The sequence below is a fragment of the Larus michahellis genome, chromosome 7 (genome assembly GCF_964199755.1).
Source record: "Larus michahellis chromosome 7, bLarMic1.1, whole genome shotgun sequence".
Classification (NCBI taxonomy): domain Eukaryota; kingdom Metazoa; phylum Chordata; class Aves; order Charadriiformes; family Laridae; genus Larus; species Larus michahellis.
Genome location: NC_133902.1, coordinates 17,850,310 through 17,877,234, shown reverse-complemented (window position 1 = coordinate 17,877,234; position 26,925 = coordinate 17,850,310). Strand labels below are relative to the sequence as shown.

General features: G+C 47.1%; 1 protein-coding gene and 1 long non-coding RNA gene across 3 annotated transcripts in view; one reads left to right on the top strand and one right to left on the bottom strand.

Moving 5' to 3' along the window:
• DRC11 (dynein regulatory complex subunit 11) overlaps window positions 1-14,606 on the top strand; it is a 110,175-nt gene extending 95,569 nt beyond the window's left edge. The window contains exons 16-19 of one of the 2 annotated variants that reach the window (XM_074595003.1): window positions 2,884-2,967; window positions 5,864-6,041; window positions 9,335-9,573; window positions 14,028-14,606. In XM_074595003.1, the coding sequence (XP_074451104.1) occupies window positions 2,884-2,967; window positions 5,864-6,041; window positions 9,335-9,573; window positions 14,028-14,141 (615 nt within the window). In that variant the 3' untranslated portion in view covers window positions 14,142-14,606. The remainder of the gene's footprint in view (window positions 1-2,883; window positions 2,968-5,863; window positions 6,042-9,334; window positions 9,574-14,027) is intronic. The other variant, XM_074595004.1, reaches the window with a different exon arrangement.
• The window catches only part of LOC141746467 (uncharacterized), a 67,512-nt gene extending 45,300 nt beyond the window's left edge, over window positions 1-22,212 (bottom strand). The window contains exon 1 of the long non-coding RNA XR_012588368.1: window positions 22,089-22,212. This is a non-coding gene — a long non-coding RNA (uncharacterized LOC141746467). The remainder of the gene's footprint in view (window positions 1-22,088) is intronic.
• Between the last annotated feature and the right edge of the window lie 4,713 nt (window positions 22,213-26,925).

Genomic DNA, 26,925 nt, shown 5'->3' with positions numbered 1-26,925 from the left:
TTTAGGAGAAAGTTTCTCTTTAAGAAAGAGACAGAACTGAGGTTATTCGTTGTATTTCCACTTATTCAGTGGGGAAATAAAAGGGACAAAAAAGATGACACATGTGACAACAGTGAGCATTCTTCCTTAAGAGTTAAAAGGAAAGTATAGTCTGATTTAAAAATTTAGGCTCTGTTTCAGAGGGCTGCTAACCACAGAAGTCATCTCTCGGCCAAATGGGGCAGATCCGCACCTCCCTGACTGCGGTGGCCCCAATGAAAGGGCAACATGGTTCTCTTTGAAGTACACAAGCAGAGTTTAGTCATTTCCAACAGCTTTTATAGGCTCTGTAACCTCCCCCACCCTTATTCCCCACCCCTGTCGCATCCCACTGCGGCATCCGGCACCCAGGTATGGAGAATATCTTGCAGGACAGCTATGCGGCCCCTCAGACATCGTACTGCTGCATTCCCCACACAAAGCAAAAATACCAGAAGGGGACTGTTCTCCTTAGGAAGCAAACCCACAGCACCTCTTTGCATTCACATTAGCACATGCGTTAGCAGAGAAGCAACCCTTGCCAGCAGCTCAGACATTAACAAGGTCGTAAACACAAGCAAAGTGGGGAGAAAGCACCACAATAACAGCAGATCCCACAGTGGCAGAGCCTTTCAGGGCAGTAATGCACGCACACAGGGGCTGTAAACTTGAGTAGGCAGCGTGCCACCAGCCCAGACTTCACTCGGGGGAAAGGCAGGCTTCAAGGCCAACTGTTTTCCCAGTGCCTCATCTCCTTCCTGCCATCCTCTCCAGGCACGCACAGAGCGGGAGTGAAAAATGGTTGTTAGCTTGTGTTTCAGAAGGTAAAAGTCACCACCAGAAACGTCAGAAAGCCCCAGCTGATAATCCATTCATTAGCGGTGCCAAGTTCGGTGAGGGTCTCTGAGTCAGAGTTTCCATACATCACAGCAGATTCCGTAGTGAGCGAACGAAACGCAAACGCCATTCTTTAAGAAGCCGTAGGTTTCTTTTAGCAACTTAAACTACACCTATATTTTTTTTCCCCAGTCTTAGTTTTTTGGGTTTTTTTGGTTTGGTTTTTTTTTTGCCTTTTTTTTTTTTTTTTTTTTTTTTTTTTTTTACAAAGAATGTCAGTTGTCCTATCTCTGCTTTGCAGAACATCCAGGAGCTAACTGAATTCACCTGCGAGGGCCGATCGGCAGGACTGACTGGCACTTTCTGCAGGTGTCCGAGCCCTGGACCAGGAGGACACTCAGCAGAAAGTCCCCCAGGCTAAGGCTGCCGCGCAGCTCCTTTCAATGAAAACCACAAACTCGCCCTCTCAAGTGTACCTTGGCAGAGAGTGCGCAGGCTTATAGAAGATGCCAAACATACCTCTGAAAATAGATAAAGTGGCAGATATTATTGCTGTACAGTTATAATTTGTCCTTTCGTTCCCGCTTGCATACTCAATACACCGCTGGACCGAGAAGTTACCCCTTAAGGTGCACATTCACAAAACTGCCTAGGTCCTCACATCAGTTTCTGCAAGATTTTCATACTGTCTTTCATGATACGATGTTTTCCTTTTTTAAATCCCCATTATTAATGCTAAACATTTGAGTTCCTGCCTTCCAACAAAGGAAAAAGCTCATTTTTCCTTAACGAAACCGTTCTGAACTTGGAGGTACCACTTGACATAGTCTAGGACTGACAAGTTACCACAAATAGAGTGTCACATACCGAAGGTGGCATTGTTTCCACTTCACCCCATCGGCAGCACAGCAGAGTAAACAAGTTTAACAGCCCTCACCTACTATTCTTTTCCCTCCCATCTCCCGTCCATTTTTACAGCACAGACACACACGTGTGCTTGGTGTTTTCAAAATGGGCCCATAAAAATGAACTTTGATGGTTTGAAGAAAAGCGTTCATGACTTTTTTTTCCTTCATGACTTAATTCTTCCTGCACTGGCTGTCAATCAGACACTGAGCTTATGAGATGCACGCAACCTATCGATTTGGTAAGCTCCCTCCCTGAAAGCAGCGGTTTCAGTAGCAAGGGGAACAGGATAGAAGAACGCTCGCGCTCTCTCTCATTGCCCGTTGACTCCGCCAGCCATGACTTTTGTTGCTGAGCAAACGAGCACGGCTCTGAGAGCCGCTGGGAAGTGATTAAAATTTGGCAGCAGAACGTCTAAACCACCGGCGTTTCTATAGCAATAGGGAGAGTGCAAGATGTGAAAAAGCCTGTAGCATTGCTGCCATCCTGCTGTGAACCAGAGGTATAGTGCCTCCGACTTTGGAGCTGGAAAGACCATTTGTATAGACACACGCACCCCCCCCTTCAAATTTAACAGGTTCTATTTTAATTTGGGGGCTAACTGCAGATTGAACGCTGTTTTGTAAGCCAGAAGATTGCATATCAGCCTATGTTGCTTAAAGATTAGTACCCTCGTTGCCTCTCTCTGTCTTGCCTCTCTCCCCATCTCTTTTGCCCCCCAAAAAAACAGGGAGGGATCCCCCAGGCAGGGCAGCCAGCCTAAAGCTGCCAGGGGTCTATCATTTGCCATTGAACTCCAAGGCCAGGCTTCCTTTTGCAGAACTGCAACTGAATTTGGGCTGAGAAATGCAACATAAAGCAGCGTAGCAGTCGAAGTGATCCCGTTTGGGTTAGGTTCTTAATGTTAGATCCTTACTGAGAAACGGTTTGATTTGCCGAGACTGCTGAGCAGAGCCAGTGCTAGCCATGAGTGCTGAGCATTTCTGGAAAAAAAAAAATAATAAACCAGGCTAATTTTAACTGCTGAAATATGGATTCAAAAAGCATAACTATGAGCACCCAGCTATGAAATTGTAGCCATTTTAATCAACTTCTTGCCTCCTCTCCCCCATTTTCTCTTAGGTGGCTAAGCAGCTGCAGCCTTCAGTCGTGTGGATTGGAGACACAGAAAAAATATTTTCTAAAGCAGTGCAGAAAGCTGAAGTAGTGAGTTGCTCCTTTTTTATTCCAGTACAGATAATTTCTCCTATTGCATTACATCCGAGACAAAGGGACAAGTGTATTTCTTAGCTTAGCACATACCTGTATGACCAGACCTGCCAAAGCTTGCTTGATAATAGCTTGTCTCACTAACATTTTTGTCTTTTAAGAGAGTCTTGTGACTTCTTAAGAGCCCCCAAGAGGTCACATTTCTCTCCTATACACCTATACTTACTTTACTTAAAAACAGTCCAATCACTGCTCATCAATGCACTGAAAAGTAGAAGAGAATAATGGGGAATTTCAAAATGCAAGGCAAGAAACTAAAAGTTAAGATGAGCTTAAATTGTTCAGCTCTATTAATTTGAGAAATTGGATGGAGCCAGAGTGAGCAATAAAGTAACAAGGATAAATTTCCACTGTGAAAACAAAGAGCCTATGTTAAATAGTTATGTTTACAGATTATTTTCTTTGGGCTTCCAGAAGTCCTATTGCCGTTGCTTCCATTCCTTCCTCCCTTGTGCAGCTTCCCCGCTAGAAAGAAAATTAAAACACTGCCCAATAGGCACAGCGACTCAACCACCGCAGCAGCCAGCAATTCACACAAAATCCTGATTAGATTCCCGCCGCTTTCAAAATATTTTACCCTTAGAACTCCATGTGAAAAATTAAACCTTTTTTTTGTTTTAAGGCAAGTCCCATACATTTAGACTGGGGGATGAACACAAGCCCATATTTTGGAAGTCCAATGAAGCGTCACCTTGGATGAGGCTGTTACTTCTGTGAGGGCTGCAAGAGCTGATGGGTGTGCAGTGGTTGATGCCCTCTAGTGGTCCCCACACCGAAAGGGAGCCTTTCCCTTTGGCTCAAATTTTGACATCGAGTGCAGATGGGAATTAAAATTAAGCCTAGGGGCCAAAGATTGCCTGGAGTACTCTTTTTTTGTCTCCTTTGATAGCCACCGGTGTGGAAAAAATTTCTCCTCCTGCCCACCTCATAGGTGGGGGTATCACCCCTGCTATCGCACCCCGAGACCTGCAGGGATTTAACAAAAGGTCTCTTGTGTTCTGGGTGGGAGTGGATGGCTCCAGGCTTGAAATCACTCATGTCCAAGCCAGTTCACAGCATAACCAACGTTTGGAGCCAGAGAGCATGAAACAGGAGGGACAGGCAGTGGTAAATGGCAGTCTGGGGAGCCTTCCACTAGAATTTTGGAGAAGATGAGCTAAGCTCAGCCCATACAAGCCAAAGTGAGTGGAAATCACTTTGCTCATCCCAGTGTGACATTTATGGCACCATGACTGAGAACCTGGTACCAAAAAACCTTAAATTCTTCAAATACCCTCTAGAAAAGTAGTCTGGCTTTGTCCTCCCCAAAGGATGCACAGCAGTCAAATAGCAACTACGTTATGGTGAACCCAGTTGCCAAGGTTCAGTTCAGCCACTCACAGTTAAACAGACAGGGGTCACCTTCACAATTCACCCCACTTTTCTCCAGCTCAGGTCCACATGATGGCTGAAATCATAGCTTGGCCCTTCAACAGCCCTTCTTACTACTGACACATTTCTTTCAAAGTGGAGGAGATATTATTAGCTTTCAGGACATATCCCTGAAATGTGCACGCTATGGACACTCCTGTTTCACAAGAGTAACAGGAGCTGCTGACACATAAACGCCACTCTGGCTTAGTAGGCTTAACACAAGTGGAGCGTTTGGCTTGGTCTCTGATACTGGTTCAATCATTTAAAATTTTAAAATTAAGATTCCTACATGCTAAGCAATGAACACAACGAAGCTCAGGTTTCTCAGGTTGATGCTTCTTATATAGTAAAAAACAAAAAAAGGTAATAAATAAATTACAAGGTGATCTAGAGAGTAAAGTTTTCAAGTGAGTGTTAGTGACTTGGATGTTAAGTCTCAATCCTTTCTGAAAAGAGGGTTCCAAGTCATTAGACTTCTGATACGCTGTCCTAACTCAGTTATTCACTTACAGCTTTGTTAACAGTCGAGTGACACCACAACAATTTGATTAAGCTTCTCCAACCAATATTCACCTGAACAATATTCTGGCCCAGGTTGCCCAGAGAAGCTGTGGCTGCCCCATCCCTGAAGGTGTTCAAGGCCAGGCTGGACGGGGCTTGGAGCAACCTGGTCTGGTGGGAGGTGTCCCTGCCCAGGGCAGGGGGGTGGAACTAGATGATCTTTAAGGTCCCTTCCAACCCAAACCATTCCATGATTATCAAACATAACTATCCAGTAACAGGTTTTGCTTGATACTCATCTGTTCTGTAAACAGTAGTTAAACATTTGTTCTAAAGTCATATAGTAAATTATTACAATGAAATGAATCCTGAGTTCAAAGAGCTTGTGTTCTCAGGTTAGAGCCTCAGCAGGCTAGAAGTCACAGCAAAAACTAAGGGAGTGTATTTCTCACATTTAAACCATGGGTGGGAGTTGGTAGATCATAACCTCCGAAAGCTGGGAGGATCACATACGTGGTTACATGCCCTGGCAATTTTTCTATCTGCTAAGGTCCACCAGGTACACAGGTCCAAGCAATAATTCTCCTTGAACTGGAAATCAGGATTTCGTCCTTTAAATGAGTTGTTTCCGTCCTGCTTTTCAGTAACAGGACAGGCAAATTCAATAGTGAAAGGCACTAGCACAAACCCACAAATACATAAGCAGAAATCAAGTGTTTATCTGACTTGCAGAAGACAGAGGCTTTCTACTTTGGTTGAGCATCTAGTCTGCTCGTCCTAAATGTAACTCGCCTACTAAAAAAATGCACAAAATCCTGTGGTATATAGTGTATCTGCATATAACTTCACCTCATTAACTCGAAACTGTCAGCATCGATAAAAGCTCTTTCCTCCTTGTATTTACATGTCCACACTGAAGGTGAACCCAAAACGACTGGAAAAGATGCTCCCTAAATTCCTTAAGGCTTTGAAAGCGCAGGACAGAGTGCTGCTAGTGGGAACCACCAACCGTCCCTTCGATGCTAACCTTAAGCCTTTCTGCAAAGTCTACCAAAAAATCATCCTGATTCCTAGGCCTGACTACGCTTCAAGATTTGGCAAGTATTTCAAGCGATTCTGTTGATTACTACGGTTTAAAATCCAGGCTCATTGTCTGATTATCCTCAGAGCTGCCTTTAACCTCAGTTCATATGCCAGGTGTGAATTTTCAATTGATTTCTGTAGCGCCTAAATTTTCAATTCCTGAAAGCTTAGGTAGTACTGATACAGGCTACCCCAAAGATCAGATAATAAAAGCGGAAGTTAGGAGGGAGCATTTAAAATACTGTTCTGCGGTGATTAGCATTTCTTTGCGAGTTATTTAGCGTGCACCAAGTTTATCCCAAGGTGTTTTTTCACTGTAGGAAGTATAAGATCCTACTTCAATACACACTTTCTATTTTCAGCTTCTCTTTTGACACAAGGGTTCTGAATTTCTGTTATTCCTATCCTATTCGGAAACAATACACTTTGGGCATCTCCATAAACAGAACCATGTCTTGGGGACTGAGTTTTGTCACGATCAAATTCCATTTTTGTCTTACAGATCATGAGAAATTGTAGAAGCATCCACAATCTCGCATGTCTAGTTTATCAAGTGGCAATAGACAAGCCCTCCCAAAGTCTGACAAATTCATCAAGGACCCCGTATGCTGGGTCAAAGCTTGTAACAAAAAACCCGCTATCTTTTATTAGATCAATTTACACGGGTAGAAGAGGGGCAAACTTTCAGGCATGCAAGTTTGTTTTCAGATTTGAACCACCTTGAAGTCTGCAGGAGCTCAACATTGACTAGGAAGAAACGCTCCAAATTAAGCTTAATAATGTGAATGAATTACTGCAGAAAAAAACCCAGTAGTTTGGCAACACCCTTCAGAAGCAGCTGGTAGAAGAGCTTTTGTTCCCAGAGGTATAATCATTTTTCCCGTGGTTTTATCCCAGCCATCATGTGGTTTAGTACACTTTTCTGGGTACTAAGGAGTCTGGACATGGTGACTCATAAGCAGAAGGGCTGTTTTGGTTCAATCTAAAGAGAATGTGGAAAAAAAGGGTTTGGCTATTCAGAATGGCATCAAACACTGAGTTAGGACTCTTACTGGTGCGCTTCTCCTACCATGAATATCCCTATTGATCACCACATCAAGGAAAACAGACTCCCTTCATCCTACTGATCTCTGGTGGATCGTGTCCCAGCAGATTACAGAAGAGAAGCCACCTCACTACAGAGGCCTCACTACAGTTGTCCCCTTAATACGGCATTGCTCCGCATAGTCACCTTATTACAAAATCACGCAACTGTATCATGAAGTCCAGTGCCTTTCACGGAGGCAGCCAAGGTACTGAGATGATGCACATTCGGGCAAGCTCAAGCCAGGTTTTGACTGCCTAGCACATTGTAAATCTCTCCCGCATTCAATAATTTTCATAGTGTGGATGGGAAATGGCCTCTAAGCAAGCAAACATGTGTTTCATGTTATGTTACAGCTCTGATAAATTGCTAACCGATAAGGGACATGAATACGACCTAGAGAAAGGAGGTGATAGCAGCTGAATTTAGCTGCGTTCACTCCTGGGGATTGAACTGTCGCATTCTGGGATTCTCACCACTAATTTGGAGTTTAAAAAAAGCCAGCTGAAGGGGTTTCAACTGCAAACCTAAGAATGTCCCAAAAAGTTAATTCTTGACCTTTTTAAAGTAGATTAAACTTGTAGCTTTACTTCTTTGACATTGCCCCATTTGAGACGGTGCCTGGCTAGTTCTTCAGCTCCAACCTTCCCTGAAGTTCAATGGAAATACGATCTTTACAGTATAGGGCGCTCACCTTCCAATCTTCACAATTTTCAGTGCCTGACACCCAATTTGAGACCTAAAGAAACTTGTTTTGACAGAAAAGCCATGACATAAATATTCATAGCCACAGCGCACAGCTCCCTGTCTGCCACAACACTTCCTTTTGTTACAAACCAGAATATTCCAATCTATGCACAATGGAAACAGTAAATATACAGTGGAAATCATTAAACTGGAACATTCACAATCCTATACTGGTTTCTTGCTATTAATCACCCAGCAAGTCAGTACCTCATATTATGCATGATCCCACCTGTAGCGGCAGCTGTGGCACGCAATTCATGGCTGTGCAGAATTGGTGCTCGCTGTTGTGTGCATCAGTTCCTCTTTTATGAATTAGTGATTCAGCCAGTAATCATTGAGCATAGGTATATATTTCAATTGGAAGATCACAATGTGCCTGAGTGAAAAATGTAGTACAATGTCGTCAATAGTTACGGGCACAAGTCCATAGTATCAACACTGTAATCGAAGGCAGAATAAGGCAGGTTTTCTCCGGTATGTGACTGCCCCAACATCCAGTACCATTAACTTCCCACCCAATGTTTTCATACTACATATGAGCATTCAAACACATGATACTCAAATCTCAAATTGTCTGTCTCATTTGTGAATCTTTTTAATCTCTACGCATAATACTTCCTATTTTTTCCAAATGTTTTCATATACAGCTTTAAAGGAAAGCGTGGTGAGATGGTATGAAAGTTTTACTAAGTTTCTCCGAGACAGAGCCAAAGTGAGCATGGCAGGGGGGCTGGAACCAGATGATCTTTAGGATCCCTTCCAACCCAAACCGTTCTATGATTTCCATAGGATAAAACAAAAGATGTTATTACTCCTAGTAATTTTTTTTTGGAAGGAAAAACCCAGCCATTTCACAAACAGTAAGAAAACCTCCATGTCACAGAGGTTCAGAGCTCAGAGATACAAAGAGGTTCACCATTTAACTAACAAGCAAGATACCAAGCACAGAAATTTACACCTGGCCTTTGCAACATGTGCCTGCATAGTTGGAAGCCTTTGGCTTGCAAACCAGACATTGAGTCCCCATAGCAGCCCTCGGTTCAGCAGGAGTAACCTGTGGTCAGGGTCACCGAAATAAAACCAGGCTGTTAATATAGCTACTTAACTCTACACAGCCAAATGGGAATATTCTGGACAAGTTCTCTTTCTGTGTACATGCACAGGGATTTTTAAGTAGTTCTGCCCATTTTTACACACATACCCACCTGACATTATGTGTCCATTATGACTTTCTGAAAAGTACTGACTGGTAGCCAACAAACGATCACTAATGGTTTAAGAACAGATGTGTCTAAAGGCCTCTATGCTACAAATCTGTAGATGAAAGAAAAGGCAAACAAGAAAAATTTGAATCTTGGCTTTCCTGACTGATATCCCCTATTTTCCCCTTTCAATTTCCAAATGCAAAAATACTTCTCCTGCTTTCCTCAATGTATGTCTTTGGTGTTCTCTCTTTTTCTGGGTCCTGCCGGACAGTGCTGTGGAAACACATCATCCTGCAGAATGGTGGAGCCATCACCGACTTGCTGAACATAAGCTGCCTAGCAAAGGTGTCTGATGGTTTCACCCAGGGACAGATTGTCCAGGCGGTTCAGGCTGTGCTGAGCGAGCTACGCCTCCAGCAGATGACCAGGAAGCCACTGAGGACTGCTGAGTTCGTGACTGCTCTGGCCAGAGAGGACCCAGTGTACAAAGAGGAGGAAGAAACATTTAAGGTGACATTAAGAGCTATGTTAACTGGCTGTCTTTCATCCTCCCCTGCCATGTCCTTGTCCAGGCACATTTGATCTAGAGACCTGCTAATTCCGCTGATGGGTTGGCACATCACTATTTGAATGATGATGTATGGCTTGACAGCGCTGAACACCCATCTCCCCCATTTTGGGATGTTTGGCAGCCCGGGCTACTGGTCAGCAGGACGTGCCAGGCAAACGGTCATTATGCCAGGCAGCGGCTCCACACGGGCAGCACGCCTAGCACACTGCTGTCCTGAACTACTGCCTGCACCCGGCTCCTCTTCAACAGGGTGGGCCTTGACACGCACAGATCAATTACGCAGGTGCCATTAGTACAATGCATTGGTCCTTCTTCTTTCAGAGCTGTATTACAGCCTGGCTGTATTATCTTGGGAAGGCAAATAACCTGGACACGCGAGGTCTGCGGGGTGTTCCACGTAGGCATCAAGTTCCAAGTCCTTATTTTAAATTAATTCTAAAAAGAATTTTCTCATGACAGTTTTCATCTCAGGGTTTTTAAAAAAAAAAAAGAAAAATAGTTTCTGCCTCAAACTCCATCCCTCTCCTCTATAGCCCCAGGGGCTATAAAATCCTGAAGGCAAACCCTAGGAGTTTGAGGTGCGTTACATGTACCTCAAATACACATGGATCACCCTGCAAACTACTACTTTTTCCACATGTAGCTCAGTAATAATTACTCTTTCTTTCCCTAGACTAGAATTATCTTCATATAATGGTTAATTGCGCTTTCGCTGTATTGCTTTTGGTTTTCCCATCGATGGGAATGGTTTACCAGGCTTAAGTACAGGTCTACAGTTTATTTACTGTAGTTACTTCAGCGTAGCTTAGGGACAGCTGAACTGGACTTGAACTAGCTAGTTGAGTGCAATGCTACAGCTTAGCGGCACTACCACCCCAGAAAAGAGGTACAACATTTGACTGAGGCAATTTCAAGCCGACTAAATGCTAGTATAAGCCTGGGCCACCGAACAGGAAAACCCTGCTGTGTACCAAAGAGCCCACGCCAGGGCCTCCAAATGGGATGGGACTTCTGTAACTGAAGCCAAGAGACCCCAAAAGAGCTTTCTCCGTCCCGTACTCCCCCAACTTCTACCCAGACCCGCTTATAAACCGTCCAGTTCCCCTGGCTGAAAGGTTTCCTTTCCGTTCTGCTCTTTGAATCCCCTCCGGTTTGGAATCCCCGCAGCGCCTCACACAATAAACAGGATGCGGTTTCTAACAACTTTGTCCAAGTCTTCTTCCACTGCTAACCTAATGATAGCGCATATTTCTCCCAGCCCTGTTGAATACTTTCCAATATCCATTTAGAGCCATTTGGCTCACTCAATATACGCAGCATTTGTGATATTTGGCAAATTACTCTTCTTTTTCCTCATGCTTCCTATCTAAACCAATATCTTTCCTCAGGGAAAGTTTAATGGTTCAGTGTTGCAGCAAAGAAAAAAAAATTATAACTCCCAGCTCCAAGTAGTAATCCATTTGTACCCTGAAATGTGAGAGCTAGTATTTAGTGCAAGTTTAGCTTGAAAGTATTATTCCACTTACTATAAGTGTGCCTGTTTTGTACAGCACAAAGTATGCAGGCAGCACTTCAGTTTGGACACGGCTAAAGCGAGACTGTCCTCGGCATCCCATGGCAATCGCATCCTTGCGTTAATTACAGCCCTGAAGAAAGTATTTCCTTTTATCCTTTTTAAATTTGTTTCCCTGAAACGTCGTGGAACCTTGCCCCAGCGCCTGTAATACGGCACAGGGGAAGAGGATTGTCAAAATGGCCTTGTGCATTCATTGACTCCAGTACGTCCATCTCTCCTCGCACAGAAGCCCCTCTTCCTGAGCCTCTAATCATCGCCATCGCTGGGCCGTTTCTGTTGGCTTGGCTTTGTCCTTTTTGAAGTGGAGCGGGTAAAACGCGGTATTCAAAGTGAAGATTAGCACTGTGATGAATCTTTGATTTCTATTCACTGGAAACATGAATCTCCCTGTTTGACATTCATATTCCGCCAGTGTTCCAAAAGGCATATAAATAATGCAAAATTTGTGATAATGTGATTTCTTCATGCAATTTACTCAAATTTCTGCCCCAATTATACATCCACATTTTTGAAATTATAAATTATTGCACCAGTGTGATTGATACAAATCCTTACCCAGCGATAACGGCAGTCCTAGAGGAGCAAAGGGCAGTCCAAGTAGCACACTAGCTCTGCCAGGCAACGACTGGTACAAAATACTTATAATAATGTGTAAGAAAACCCATACCAAAGGCCGTGGACATCATTCCTCCAACAAGAAAACATTTTCACTCTCATCAGTCACTTAACTGTCGGTAACTTACATCCCCAGTTCAGATGCTGGTCCATTAGTGATAAATCTATGTTTATTTTAACCATATCTGAGGAGCCGACTTCATTAGTCCCACACAGCAGTTACACTAGCTAAAGGGTCAAGAGCAGCCCTTATCACATGCCAACGGGCAGGTTAATTTTCTGCATTGAAATATATCCACAAAGAAACGGGAAGAGAAGAAGAGGAGGCACCACGAGTCGCTTGGCTCCTCCTGCCACATGCAGCAGAACCCTTTATCAGCCTCTCAGAGTGGGCAGTGAAGTGACCTCCCCAGTCCATACCCACCAAACACCACTTTCCACCCTACCAAGCTCCCCACAAGCTGTTGGCAGGGTTTTGTTATTCTTTCCATCTCCCACTTAAGGTCTGGAGAACGTTATAACTAAGACAACAAACCTTGGAGGGGAAATAGGATTTCTATGGCCTCGTGGCCTATCAGGCATGGAGACATCGCTTGATCACTGGCTACTGCTGGGGAAACCAATTCCTCCCCGAGCCAAGAATCATAACCACCACCTTGTCCTTCTTATCCCGCTCAAGTGAAGGACCAGAAACAGCCATCTCCAGACCTCTTCCTGCCCCATCCTCTCCCAGCCACAGGAGAACCCATAGCTTCGCCTGAGACTATCTTTAGAACAGCAAAATTCAATTGCCCAGGCCACTGCACCGGGACCCCAGGGATTGCTCCCAAACACCTCCCGTGACACCATCCCGATGTGGATGCACGACATTTTAATCAGTGGAGTCCATGTTCTTGGAGGAGGTGTGCTCGGCTAATTCAGGCAATTAGAGATCCCAGTGGCGGGGCCGCCCAGCAGCCAGCTGGACATTTGACAGCTGTCAGACTTCATTTACCTGATGACAGTATTTAATCTCCAAGACAAGAGATCCCAATAGGGTGCCTGTCATCAGCCCCTTTCAGGGACCCAGAGGAAGCCTTTTAAGCAGCATGACACTAAGAAGGACCACGTGGGGCCGGGAGAGGAACATCAAGGGCTGTTCTTCCCTATACACTTCCAATACCTCTTCTCCCAACTACTTCTCTTGCTACTGCCTGTCTGTAACACATACTAGGAAACTGGACAAGGCAAATTCCCAGGGGCAGCCTTACTGGGCTCAAGCTGGAGGCAGCATTTTTGGATGGATTATATGGACAAAGTCAGACTTTCCAGGGTACTGCATCGGTAGGAAGGTTGAAGGTGACTGGGGCCCGAGTGAAGGGCAGAGGAGACACAGTCGTGGCATTAAATAGTGGTCTGTGGTCAGAGGAAAGACATTCATTCCTGGGGCAGCGCATGGATGAATACAGTCGAGAAGGAAGGCATTTTATCAATCATGTCAACACCTAGCGGCATTTTAATCTCTGGTGTGGGCAGGAGTTTGTTCATAAAGGTTCCTGCACGTACATATGGGGAAAGACTAATTCCTACACACCACTAACTTTAAAGCATTGCCTCTTCCTTCACTTTACATTATTTTCACATGGCCTAGAACCGCCTCGTTGACATTACGGTCCAGGAGCTTGGCAAGTTTGCAGAGCAACTACACCAAAAAAAAAAATCATTTACAAGCCACAGGACTGTGAACAGGCATCTGAAAGCAATAAACAGGTTTTTAATGTACGGGGTTTGTTTTGCTTCTTAAGCTCTCTCATTGAAATAAAAAACTGTCTGGATTGATTTGCAGAGCCCCGAGAAGTATATGCTTTGTCTGTTGCCAAGTTTCAGACCAGAGGAAGTTTTGACAAGAGCTATATACCTCGGAAATAGGGTTGATCGTAGAAGTTCTAACATTTCCATAACTATAGCAACACAAACGGCCCAGCTAAGTATTCCTGTTAATGAGACACACTTCAAGCAAGCAATTGCTATACTTCTTGTTATAATAATGTTCTCAAGAGATCTGAGGATTACATTTCTGCTTCTCCACAAGCCAGCCAGGATTTAAGATTTTTTTTTTTTAAGAAATGCTCCATTGTACTAGTAAAAAGTTTCTGAAGTGATCTTCCTTTTTTTTTATTAAACTTTTATTAACACACACACGCTTTCTTTTTGATTCTCCAGGCTTGGTATGCCAAGACACCACTGGGTAAAACGCGACTCAGAGCACTGGCGGGCAGCGACAAAGCAGGAAAAGGGAAAACAAAAGGCGGCACTAAAGGAAAAAAGAAAAACTAACTCCCTCAAGAATTTTGCAGCTGGCAACATCGGTTGCAGCCCTGCTGCACTGAAAGGGGGGAGGTGGTGAGAGAGCAGACACTTCAGAATAATGCACCCCGAGTTACAGCCTTTTCAGGAAAGAGAATCCCTTTCTGAAAGAATTTTAAGAAGTTAAAAAGTCAGATGAGACATCAATGTGACATGTAGCTCTCAGAGGATGAAGAGTTAATGACCACTGACTTGCTCAAGCATTATTTATTCTACGAGGTTCTGGGGGGCAGAGAGGTTCATTACTCAGGACTGTAACATGCCATCAACTTTTAGGCTATACTCATTTATTTCAGCGAGTAACTCTCCTTAAAAATTGATGTCACATTAATGTCTTTCATTACTTTAATATCCTATATGCTTTATAAAACTAACTGCTTTATATATCTGTAAGTCTAACGTGTTAACAGGTCTCAATAAAACTATTACAGCTATAAAGACTGCTTTTTAATTGGGATGGATTATAAGACACTTAATGCAATCTACCACAAGCTGAATATTTACACAGCCACATGAGGACCGGCGCTGGTTCACCTTTTGATGCCTCATCATGGACGAATTCACGTATGTGGACATTAGCAGAAAACATTAATAAGCACAAAAGCAAAGTGGTCAGGTAAAGTTCGTTTTGGTGGATGCCCCAAAAAAAATAATCTATTTTTCAATAGAAAACGATGCTCAACTACCTTATTTGCATAAATAGAAATATATCTGTTGCTTAAAAAGAACCCAAACATCTGTAGCAGAACAGCGGCTGTAATGGCATTCTGGAACAGGCCTGTTGAGCTTTCTTCAACAGTTGTTTCATGCTGTGTTAAACCCAATTCACCAAGACCTGCTTCAGCTTCTTCTAAACCCAGTTCTGCAAGTCCTGTTTGCAAGTCCAGGTGACAATCAGCCCCGTCACATCCAGAGCTCAGGCATGAAGCTGTATACAGACAGAGCCTGTAGTATCACAGCAGCTATTTCCATGGGCTTGAGAAGCAAAACGTGAAGCTGTGTTGGCCCAATATCCACATACCACAAGTAGCAAGTGCAGGGAACCAAACCTTCTCAGAAACACGATGAGTCTAGTAATCCGTGATAGCATTTCAGTTGATGGGCAATCTTGTTTGCTCACAAATCAGCAATTTTAGGGGCAAGATATTTATAAGCAGTGGTTAGAACACCCTAAAGCTTTGGGACATCCTACGCGATACCGATGGAGCCGGCACCACCTTTATGGCAAGTGCAGGATCTCATTCACTGGGATCTTCTACAAACAAGAGCCACAAATACCTGTTTTCACCTCTAACTGCAGCACACCTATGTTGACTTGACAACAAGTAACTCACAATACCTATTTAACTGGAAATACAGGGTGTACCGTCCCCGGGGAGTCGAAGGACCTCTCTACCACCACTACAGCCAGGCTGGGAGGTGCGAGGAGGGCTGCATTGCTGTAGGAACGTGCTGAGGTTTCCTCCAGCACGGACCAGGTCCACCTGCCTTTGGGCGAGGGCAGGCTGAGGGCAGTACATCACACCTGCACCACATAATACTCTGACAGTTACAACTCTGAGCATAGTTCTGGGTCAGAGCAGCTACTCCCTGCTTACTAAGATCTTCTCGATACGTCTTCCAGGTAAAAGGGAATGATCGCATTCTAAACACTTCCATATCTCGGTACTATACACCCCAGCCCCTTGCTTCCCCTGCTAGAACAGTGTCATTTAATCAAAAATATGATGCCAAGTGCCTTCTGGAAAATGTGCTCTTACCCAGACAGCAAGTACGCGACATGTTTTAGGACAGAAACTCTACAGAAAGACAAAAGCCCACCCCAAAAAGCTGCTTGAGAAGGTGCTCTAACAAAGCTTGCTGGGAAAGGGATGATGTTGACCTGCCCTTAAGAAGAAATCCACTGGAAAAAGATGCTCCTGAAAATAGCAAAGTCTGGAGGGAAAAAAAAAAAAAAGGCCAGAAAAGATTCCCACAGGCAACTACCTGCACAGAAAGCAATTCAAGGAATCCCATCACTGAGCACAGCAGAGGGAACTGGATGGCTCTCGTTAATAAAGTGAATTTTCTTCTTGAGGGAAGAATGAGCTGCCATGCTATTGAGCCACCCCAGCCCGGGGCCACCGAGCCACCACTTGGTTTTTGTGGTCCTCTTTGGTGCCATTTTGCTGTCCGGTACAGGGCTCCCCTAGACTTCAGCCTTCCAAGCTTGAGGCTGCATCTCCAGCCCTGCCAAGGGGATCCAAACGGCAGGAGAGGAAGTGCTCGCTACATCTCCTCCATGCAACACCGCAGGACGTTTTCCGGTGTGCACAATTCCTTCCCCCAGCCATCCCAGCAGGAATCCGGCTGCTGGAGCCTCGTCACAACCCGCACAAGGGACCCCATGAGTACGAGCTGCTAGCCCCCGGGCTTAATCATTTGCAGAGCAGCTACAAACTTTGGCTTTCCTTTCTTTCCAGAGGCTCGCCTGCTGCAGGCTGCTGGCTTCACAAATTTGGCAGCACCTCCTAATTAAGAGAGGGGTAAAAAGAAAAAGGTACTGTACAACTCCATCCCCTGCGAGAAGAGCCAGACGCTCTCAAAGAAGCGGCAGGGTTTGTGTTAAAAGCCTTATCGCAGCTCTCGTCTGCAAGAAAACTAATTTGGATAATTCTGTCCTTAATCTTGCCGACAGTGGAATACTCCTCTCCACAACAGGTTTGACAGCAGAACGTGATGTGATGAAAGGACCGCATTTAGGTGGGACGTAAGCAAGCCCATTAACTCATATTTCAGCAGGTTCAGTGCAATCTCAATAGCAGAGGAACACACTGACTGACAACATCCATCTCCGGGGCACGACTCTGACCCCACACAGGAAGGATGCATGAACTTCTAACCATCCCAGGTGCGCTTGGCAGGGCAGAAACCTGCAGTTCTTCCTCCAGTATTCACCAGTTTGTAGGGGAAAAAAAAAGCACTGGGGCAATTTAGTCTCTAGATGTAGCTTGCGATGGTGGCTGCATTTTTTTTTCCCCCCATGGGGATGTGGAAGCCACAGCTGGTGTATCTACAAACAGCTCTGTGGGCAGGGGGGTGGTGACAAGGAGGCGATAAAGCAGACAAACTCTGCCCTGCGTCGTGCCAAGCCCTTGCTCCCCTTTAGGGAGTCTTCTTCGCAGGATGGGGAGGGAAGAATGAGGAGCAATTCTGATGCTATTTAATTATTATTATTACAGGAAGCGTGGCTACTTGAAAAATGAAGCCGGTGCATCAAGCAGAGCCAACACGCGGTAATTTCGGTGTCAATAGCTCAACTATTCAATTAAGTGGCCCTGGCTGGATCTCCAATGCCCATCCCACTGTGAGGCTAATAGTGCTCTCCCAAGGAACGCCGCTAGAGATCCTCTACCCGGCCTGGGCAGAGCATCGCTACCCACAGATCCTTCACCACAGGAGGATGGGGCGGGGGGGAACCAAAGAAAAAAAGGAAAAGAAGGTTGTGGCTTTGCTGGCTTAGCAACAGCCACAGGGCAATTGCACTCTGCTTTCCGGCCAGAGCAAGCCCAAAATCTGGGATGGAGGGAGGAAAATCCCCTTTGCTACCCCCTGTCCCCTACTTAGGCTTCCAGCATGAGGTGAGTTTTGGGGGATGGCAGGGAGGGGTGCCAGGCCGCTTTGCTTCCTGGCCTGGTGGTGAGAGGTAATCCAGAAGTACCACCAAAGCTGAGAAAAGAAGCTGTCGTGCTCATTTATATATGTAAGTGATCTAGAGAATTATCGGCTAAATTATTTAAATGTCCCATTACTATTAAATTACTGGGCATTCATTGTAAGAACAGTCATAATACAGTAACTAATTTGGTATTAATGTGAATGTCAGCGTTTCATTGCAGTTATTTTGCACTTCATCATAAGATAATTTACCAATAAATTAATTGGCTTAATTGCTTCCTCCAAACCCAGGAGAACTACATATGACGTGACTTTTAAAAAGTGTTCATGCTCACTCCCCATCTTTCTCCTTTAACCACACCAAGTGGGACCAACGCCACCCACCCCCGCCTTGAAACACTTGGGGAGGAACAGCTGAGAAAGAGGGAACAAAGTGTGACTTCACTCTCCCAGAGGCAATAAAGTCTTGGCATAACCCTGCCCTGTGGATTTTAACATGCTTTAAATATAGCCCCTGAGGCTTGGAGCAGGTGCCCAGGTTTCGGTGCCAGCTTCGCAGGGTCCTGGGTGGTGAGGAAGGAGCCCAGCCCCAGCACCCAACCTCCATCCAGGACAGGGGAAGCACCTGGGAGCCATTCTTGCCCTCCTCCCTTTTGCACAAATTCCCCACATCCCCTTTGCCTCCCCAGGGTACCAATAACCCCCACTGCCCATCAGCTGGGTCTCAGCCAAACGAGCCAGAGCAGAGACTCAGGCTGCAGCTGACAGACCTGATCCAGTTGGAAATAAGCTGCTACCAGTTTTCCACAAGGCAAAAAAGTGCCATAACCGGGATTTCAGGTGTGTAGCGGATACCCTGCCTCAGGTGAGACGTCTACCAATTCTCTACCAACGCTATCAATAAGCCTAAGAATCATAGAATGGTTCGGGTTGGAAGGGACATTAAAGATCATCCAGTCCCACCCCCCTGCCCTGGGCAGGGACACCTCCCACCAGCCCAGGTTGCTCCAAGCCCCGTACAACCTGGCCTTGAACCCCTCCAGGGATGGGGCAGCCACAGCTTCTCTGGGCAACCTGGGCCAGGGGCTCACCACCCTCACAGCAAAGAACTTCTTCCTAATATCCAATCTAAATCTTCCCTCCTTCAGTTTGAAACCGTTAAGAAACACAAGCAGGTTACCATAGCGCTTGGAATAGGATGAAAAAGAAACCAAAACTGAGTGGAGCCTTAAGTCAGGAGGCATCAGCTCCACGCTGTTCTACGGCACCCACCAAGCACCCCAGGGAAGACCCCCCCCAGTCCCATCCCTGTCGGCATCCATGCCGCAGACACCTCTACCTGCCGGCAGCGAGCTCTCGGGGATGCAGCCCACCCAGGGCAGCCCCGGTCCCACGCAGCCAGGCAGGAGGGCTGCATCCTCCCAGCAGGGGGAAACCGCCCTCGCTGGGTAAAAGGCAGCGGCCACCATGAAGTCAGGCTTTCGCAGTGTGCCTTGGGTATTATTAGGTCCCCGGCTTACGTCAAGCGCTCAGGTTATGCCGCTGTGGCCAAAGCCCTTGAATCAGACGCTGTTAACTCCTGTTGAAAGCGGTGCCAGCCCTTGTCTCTGATCCCTGCCAATTTTACATGAGCTATTTCGCCTCGCTAAGCCTGCACGGACTGATTGAGAGATAGGGTTACTGGGAGTGCCGCTGCCTTCCCAAAAAAAAAAAATTTTTTTTCTTTTTTCAACTGCTACCAAAGCTCTCTGACAACCACAGCGAGTCTCCCAGAGCTTCCACATCTCCCCTCCCCAGGAGCTTAGGAAAAGTTTATTACTGTTTTCTTCTCCAGGAGATGGGAAAAAAGCTCCGTCAAGAGCCCAGTGGGTAAGGACGGCTATTTCCCCTCCCCGCCAGTTTCTTGTTTTAAATGGTTTTCAATAAATTTAACAGGGCTCTTTTTGCAAAGCACTGGGAACAGATTGCACCAGACCCAGCAGTTTGGCATGTGCTCCTCCACCACCGGGGAAAGATCAGCCCAACTGCAAAATGCTGCTAAATCTGTATTTATGATGATCTAGCCCGATCCTGGGCAGCCTGCATCACACCAGGCTGGCAAACGGTCCGAATCCAGGTGGGAATGGCCCAAGGGAATACATCTCCTCCCAGCACGCCCTGGCCAGAGACAAGTCCCAACTACCCTGTGCCTGTTGTAGCTTATTGTTTAAGTTACCATCAGAATTATAAGAAAAAAAAAAAAAAAAACAAAAAAACAAAAAACCCATGACATTTCTCAGCAACCCCCCCCAAATCTTGTAATACAAAGTGAAGCTGACTGTTCTATTAACTCCCATCCTGCATCAGCAATTTTCTAAAGTGTGGAAACGTTATAATTGACTTTTCTGCTAGTAGCAAAATGTCATTTTTTCTTAATACTTCCTAAGTCAGTAATGCATTTCAAAAGCCTCCAATGCCACCACCACAACAGGGCTTACAAATTAGCACATTTTTAGCTTTTCATTAAATACAATACCAAAAAAAAAAAGTCTCATCGTATTAGGGTTTCTCTCCTCATTATTGAAAGTACTGTGACTTTGGAACTTCGCGCAGCAAATTATAATGCACTCAGCCTGGGTCCATTGTAAATCAGGGCTTCAAAAAAGGTGTCACGTAGTCGGGCCCTCTTTAAGCACTGGAAATATTGGAGTCTATTTGAAAACGCCTCATGTAGTCTCTCACTAGCCTTGCAAATCATCACAGCACCGGGTAGAGCTTCCTTTTATTTTTTTTGCCTCACGGCATCAAGCCGTTTCTATTCCGACCAGAAAAAGAGGATTATTTCTTGCTGGGATTTTGGAAAAAAAAAAAAAAAAACACACAAAACCTACACCTAAGATAACAAGCTGCATAAAATCCCCAAATCATTTAGGGCTCTTGTTCAGCTTTGCACGGCATCCGTGGGGCTGTCCTCTCCAAAGGAGAGGGGGCTTCTCCGGCAAACAAACGCCAGCCCATTTTGCGCACAGTTGCCTCCTACAAGCCCTGGTTGGCCTTTGGTGTTACAGCCTTCAGCTGGAGTCCCCTTTCTTGGCAGGGGGGAATAATAGGAATTGTGCCAGCATAGGAGCAGGGAGAAGCTCACACCCCACTCCTGGATCCCCCCTCGAGCAGGTGCTGACCCAGGGCAGGGCATGGCCAGGCTCTGCTCCCAGCAGCCTTGAGGCCACAGGATGGGAAGCGCAAACTCCGCACCCTTTCCCCTTTTCCTAGTCCTCTGAAAAGATTACTGTGTCCAGTTCTGGGCACCTGGTTCAAGAGGGACAGGGAACTGCTGGAGAGGGGACAGCAAAGGGCTACCAAGATGATGAGGGGAACTCGAACGCCTCTCTTATGAGGAAAGGCTGAGGGATTTGGGTCTCTTCAGCCTGGAAAAAAGACGGCCGAGGGGGGACCTTATCAACACTTATAAATACTGAAAGGGTGGGTGTCAGGAGGATGGGGCCAGGCTCTTTTCAGTGGTGCCCAGCGACAGGACAAGAGGTAACGGGCACAAACTTGAACATAGGGAGTTCCACCTAAACATGAGGAGGAGCTTCTTTCCTGTGAGGGTGGCAGAGCCCTGGCACAGGCTGCCCAGAGAGGTGGTGGAGTCTCCGTCTCTGGAGACATTCCAAACCCGCCTGGACACGTTCCTGTGCCACTTGCTCTGGGTGACCCTGCTCTGGCAGGGGGTTGGGCTAGATGATCTCCAGAGGTCCCTGACAACCCCGACCATTCTGTGATTCTGTGTAAACGCATCCCTAGTCTCCTCTGCACAGTTTCAGATGATGCCAGTACTGCACGGTTTCCCATTCATGGGATGCTCCTCTCCTTGAAAACATCTGTGCTTTAAGTTGCTCCAACTAGCAAGAAAATCATCACTAGCAAGACAACTAAGCGCACACAGCAGCAAAGGGAAAGAGGGGCATGAAATAAGGCTTTTCAGGCAGGCAGCTGCAAGCCAGCAGCAAAAGGCATCCCCTAATGTCCTCTTCCAACTTCCTACTTCAGTCATCTACCCTGCTTCGGTCCCCCCAACAGGAAAAAGGCAACCAGCAGCAACAGAAGGCAAGGATGAAGGCCAACACTGGGAAGGGCTGAAGGACATCTCACAGCACAGGCAAGAGAAGCACTGAAGCCCAAAATAAGCAACAGAGAGCAAGGAACTGGAAGGAGGAGGATCTGCAGAAGAGAGCTAGAAACCAGCATCATGAAAAAAATCAAACACAAGGAACTCACCTTCTCTCCCTTGAAGGATCACAGCTTCCATATGGATGTAGTTAGCGTAGGGTTACCACAAAGGAAAAAAAACTGTAAATGCTGCTTTGTCCATTGTTGCCCAAGAAACCATCTAAAGTCCTCATCCAACCAACAAACCCTGAAGACCTCCGGGGCTGAGGCTTTTATCTGGCTCGGTGGATCCCCTGCAAATGGGAAACCCAGATCACCTGCTGCCCTCACAGCAGGAGAAACTCCTCAGCTGCTGCAATGGGCCATTAGCAAAGCCAAGGGCAGGTTATAAACCTGGGGACTTCACCTGGTTCTCCTCTACCTTTTTCTCTAGCAGGTGTCCAGCATGAGATCTCGGCATTCACGTGAGGCTGTCACAGCATCTCAGTTGGGTCTGGTGCTGGGTAGAGCCTTTTCTAGAAGCTTCCTTCCAAAGGGCACTTTGGGAGCAAAAATCATTTTGATGATAGCAGTGAAGCAGGCAGGTCCTGAGGGCATGGGAGAAGGGGGTGTGAGGATCTCCACAAGGTCCTTGCTACCCCATTGACCTGCTCATGAAAAGAAGGAAAGGCCCTGTGAAGAATGGCCACGCGTGGAGTGGGGATAGATATAGGTGTGAGTACAGGACCTCTTCCACCTGCAGTCCCTCCTCCTCCCCCATGCTGTGGGTTTCCATCCCTCTCCACCCAACCTCTGTCCTGCACTGGAGCCACAGCACAGTCTGGTGGGCAGGGGCTGATCTTGGACCACTTGTGGGGTTTCCCAGTTCTCCCAAATGAAAGCAGCGCAGGTCTGGGATGAAATCAGGCTGCTCCAGCCACCTCCATCAGCTTTTTCATCCATGTTTCAGAAAGTCCTCCTTACAGAAGAGGACCAGAGGTGCTGGCTTTCAATTCCAGGCACTTCATTATTTGTCCCAGCTCCTGGTATCCTGAGTCATATGAGGAGAAGCCACCACAGCTGCCCATACAAGGGCTCCTTAACGGAGTGGGGCTTTTGCTTTCTAAGTAAAAATAAGATCAAACTCCAGGAAGAAAAAAAAAGATGGAGTGGAAAGAGAATGGGCTGAAACAAGAGGAAAAACACCAAGAGAGACTATGTGGAGAGCAAGAGGAAATCTAGGCATCAGCCATTCAGACCAAGACAGTGTGATTGGCCAAGCCCTAGTGAAAGCTTGACAAGAGGTTAAAGGCTGGGTGCGATCCTGTCCTCTCATTAGGAGTAATTGGAGTGGTGAATAGACTGGAGGATTAGGAGGAGGAGATGGAAATCATGCAAATGAGCCCTTTGGCCAGCAAAGCCAATAGCCCCACTCCACACAAGGTTCGGCAAGGTTACACCCATAATTGCTCTAATTAAAGGTGTGCTCAGATGGCTCCCAAAAAACCTGTCACAGCAGAGCCCTTCAGGAGGGAAATTATAGGCAGGGAGAAATGCTAAAATGCACCAGGCCAGCCTGAAATTTGGGGTCTCGTCATCAGTGATTCAGGGCCCGATGGAAGCCTGTGGTGGCCCCCCCATCCCACCACCCACGTCAGCCTAAAAACACCCAGCAGAGAGCGACTCCTCGGGGTGGGTTGGAGGGGCCGTGCGTACTGGCACAATGTGGTGCCACTTTACGGCCCAAAAACCTGCCCCATCTTTACATCATCTTCCCCAGCCCACCCAGGAGATGCCGCCAGCCCTGAGCCCCTCAAGCGGGGTCCTGCCCTGAGCCAGCATTTCATTTTTAGGCTTACAAAGCCACCCCTGCTCCATCATCAAGATAAAGCTCCCAGTTCTGGGATGTCCCTGACCCGCTAGTGACGTGCCACCCCCCTCTCCCCCAGCAATGCATCCCACTAACGAAGCCCCTCGCAGGGGGATTTCAGGAGCAGCCCAAAGCCCCAGCCCCCTGCATCGCCTGCCCGAGCCACCCTCCACGTTCAGCGGGGAAACTCCTCAGCACGGCGGCTGGAGGAGGGCAGGGGATGCAGGGGGCCACGAGCTGACAGCTCGCCCTGCCAGCATGACGGATGGTCCAGGTGCCACGGACGGGCCCCAAGAACCGGCTGCCTCATCCCGCCGTGTCAGCAACCTGTAATTTCCGAGGCGGCGTTTCTAGCCTGTACCCCACAAGTGATGGGAAGATTGCGTGCGGGGGGGAAAGGCAGGAATGGAGGCAGAGCCGAGCAGGCAAACCAGATGGCTCTCTCGTTAAAGTGCAGCTGCGCCAAGGAGAGGTCGTAGCCGTAATGAATCGGGCCGAGTCCCCACTAATTAACGCTGACAAGCAAAGTTCAGATGTGTCCACCGGTAAGGAATAAATCAATCCCCCAGAAATGGATACAGCCAATGAGGGATAGTGGAGTTTGTTCTTCTGTGTCCCAGAGGGCACGCAATTATCTCCATAACTTTCTAGTTAGGGTGCACTTGGGAAACACATCTTCCGATCCATAAATACCTTCTTTCCACAAATACATGACACTTTCAGGTGTCAAAAGCTAATTTTGCTCAGGAGCAAAACAGCACAGGAAGGCACGAAAGCGAGAGAAGGGCTTGTGGAAGCTCGTGGTGCCATCCAGCTCCTCTGTTTCTTCCCACCGTAGCCTTTTGGCAAAGAAAAGCCTGTTGGATGGCAGAGATGCTCCTGGTGGGGCTTTGGCTAGGAAACAGGGCAAATCTCGTTCAGTTTTCATGAGTCTGGGGAAAAGGACTGGGTTGGAGTCCTGAGGTAGCCAGCGCTGGATCCCCACCCTATATCATTTCTAAGTCCCTTTTTAGGTGGTCAGCCTGCGAGCAGCGGTGTTGACACATGGCACGTCGCACCCCTGGTGTCTCCTTATCCAGGGAGGGGGTCCTGCCTTACAGACCCTACAAGGAGCCTCTAACCCCCTCCACCTTCCTCCTTGCCCTTTCCTCCTCCTCCTCTGCAATCGCACCCTCTCTCCTCCTCCCCAGGACCACCCCCCCCAGGGATGCCATGCTGGGACCCACAGGGCACCTGGCAAGTTGGGGGGGGGGGGGGGGGGTCACCCACCTTGCCCCCCCTGCCCCAGCAGCCGTGGGAGAGCACTGGCTAAAGCGAGAGCAATCCCGTGCTGCAGGGACGCTGGACCTTCCCCTGCCCCAGCTCACCCGGCAAAAACACCCCCATTTTTCAAGGTGCGCAGAGCCGTCGCCGCCCTGTGCTGCCCTACCAGCCGCTTCGGCAAAACAGGGTGTTTGCTTTGCTCTTCCATCCCACCCCGTTACACAGGATGATGTTATTTCACGTGCCTCCTTCCCTCCTCTTTTGGCAGCCGACCCAGGCAAGCTGAAAATGAAAATGATGCTCTGGTCCCATTAAACTGACGGTGGAGCCCAGTCCCCTGCTGAATCCAGAGCTTTTGAAACTGTAATCGCAGGAACAAACTTTTTTTACCCCCCCACCCAAGCTCTTGAGAGATGCCTCTTGCCTCATCTGAGAGACGGTGTCGAGGTTGGTGGCACCTCCTGGGCAAGTCACCACTGCACACAACGTTCACAAAAGAAAACTGCTTTTCAGAGCAGGGTTTGTTGTGCAGGTTTCTTTTCAGCATCTCCTTCACCACTGGCTGCTCCTCTGCTCCTAAATCCTCCGAGGTTAACCAGAGCAGGGCTGGCGGGGGGGTTATCGCCTCCCTATGCAGGCAGATGCTTCGATTGCAGCCTTGGGGCGCCAAAGTTTGAGGCGGGCATTAAAAAAAAAGAGGTGTTATGCAGCAAAACCAGCTTTCACGCGGAGAGGGACCAGCCTTTGCGCTGCTCACATAGACATTTGGCCATCTGCCTTGTGAGGAATTGCGGTAATAAGAGAAAGAGAAGGCAGGGAGGAACTCAAGCCCCTGCCACATCCCCAAATCTAAGGCCAACCAAGCTGAAAGCTTTGCATCCTGCATCCGCTCATCCCACTCACCCAGAGCCTTTCGCAGCCCAGGGTGGTACAGGCATCACCTCCTGTAGAGATGCTCGGTACCTCCCTTTGCCAAAGTGGCTCTAATATTTTAAGGTAGAGCCGGGGAGGGGGATGGGGGGGCGGGAAATAAATACACAACCCTTACAACTCACAAACCAACAACCTCAGGGGCGGTTTCTAAAAATAAGCCGGTCTCCTTGCTGCCAGAGACGAGCGGCGAGCGCGCCGGGCAGCTGCTAATTAGTAAATGCCATCACCCAGCCTCATACTGTACGGGGGCCACGTGACGGAGGGGCAGCCGGAGACGGTTTTCCAGGCTGGCACCCGGCGTGACATTTCACCAGCGCATTACTGAGGGGTTAAATAATTGGTAGGGCTCCCCTTCGCCTTTAAAAGAGGATGCGCACCAGGACTGAATTCCCAGGGGATAATTAACACAGCTGCAATTCTCCCGCGAGGGGAGGGGAGGTGGAAAGGGAAGCTGAGTATTTTTAGTTAAGCTAAGAGCTGTAGTTTTTTTTATTCCTATAATTGGTGGGAGAAGGGGGGGACGAAGGAAAGCACTGCACAGTTAGGAAAACTGGAGAGGGTATTTTTTTTTTTTAATTGAATCAAATTATTTATGTTTGGCAAAGAAGGCTGGCAAATGAGGCCACTATAAACCAGCATAGCACAGAATTCCTTTCCGTATTATATAGAGCTGTTAAAGGGAAATGTTTCGGCACTATTTAAATATTATCTAATTTCCAATAAAAACCGGACAAAATCAATGCAGCCTCAGGACAAGTTTATATTTCACTGGGTGGCAGTTTTTAAAGGAGATCTGGTCCAGCGGCGGCTGCTCGGCTGGCTCTGCTCATGCAATTGCAGCCTCAAAAGTTTTTTTGGGGGGGTGCAAAGCATTATCCCCCCCCCACACCTCCACGGCAC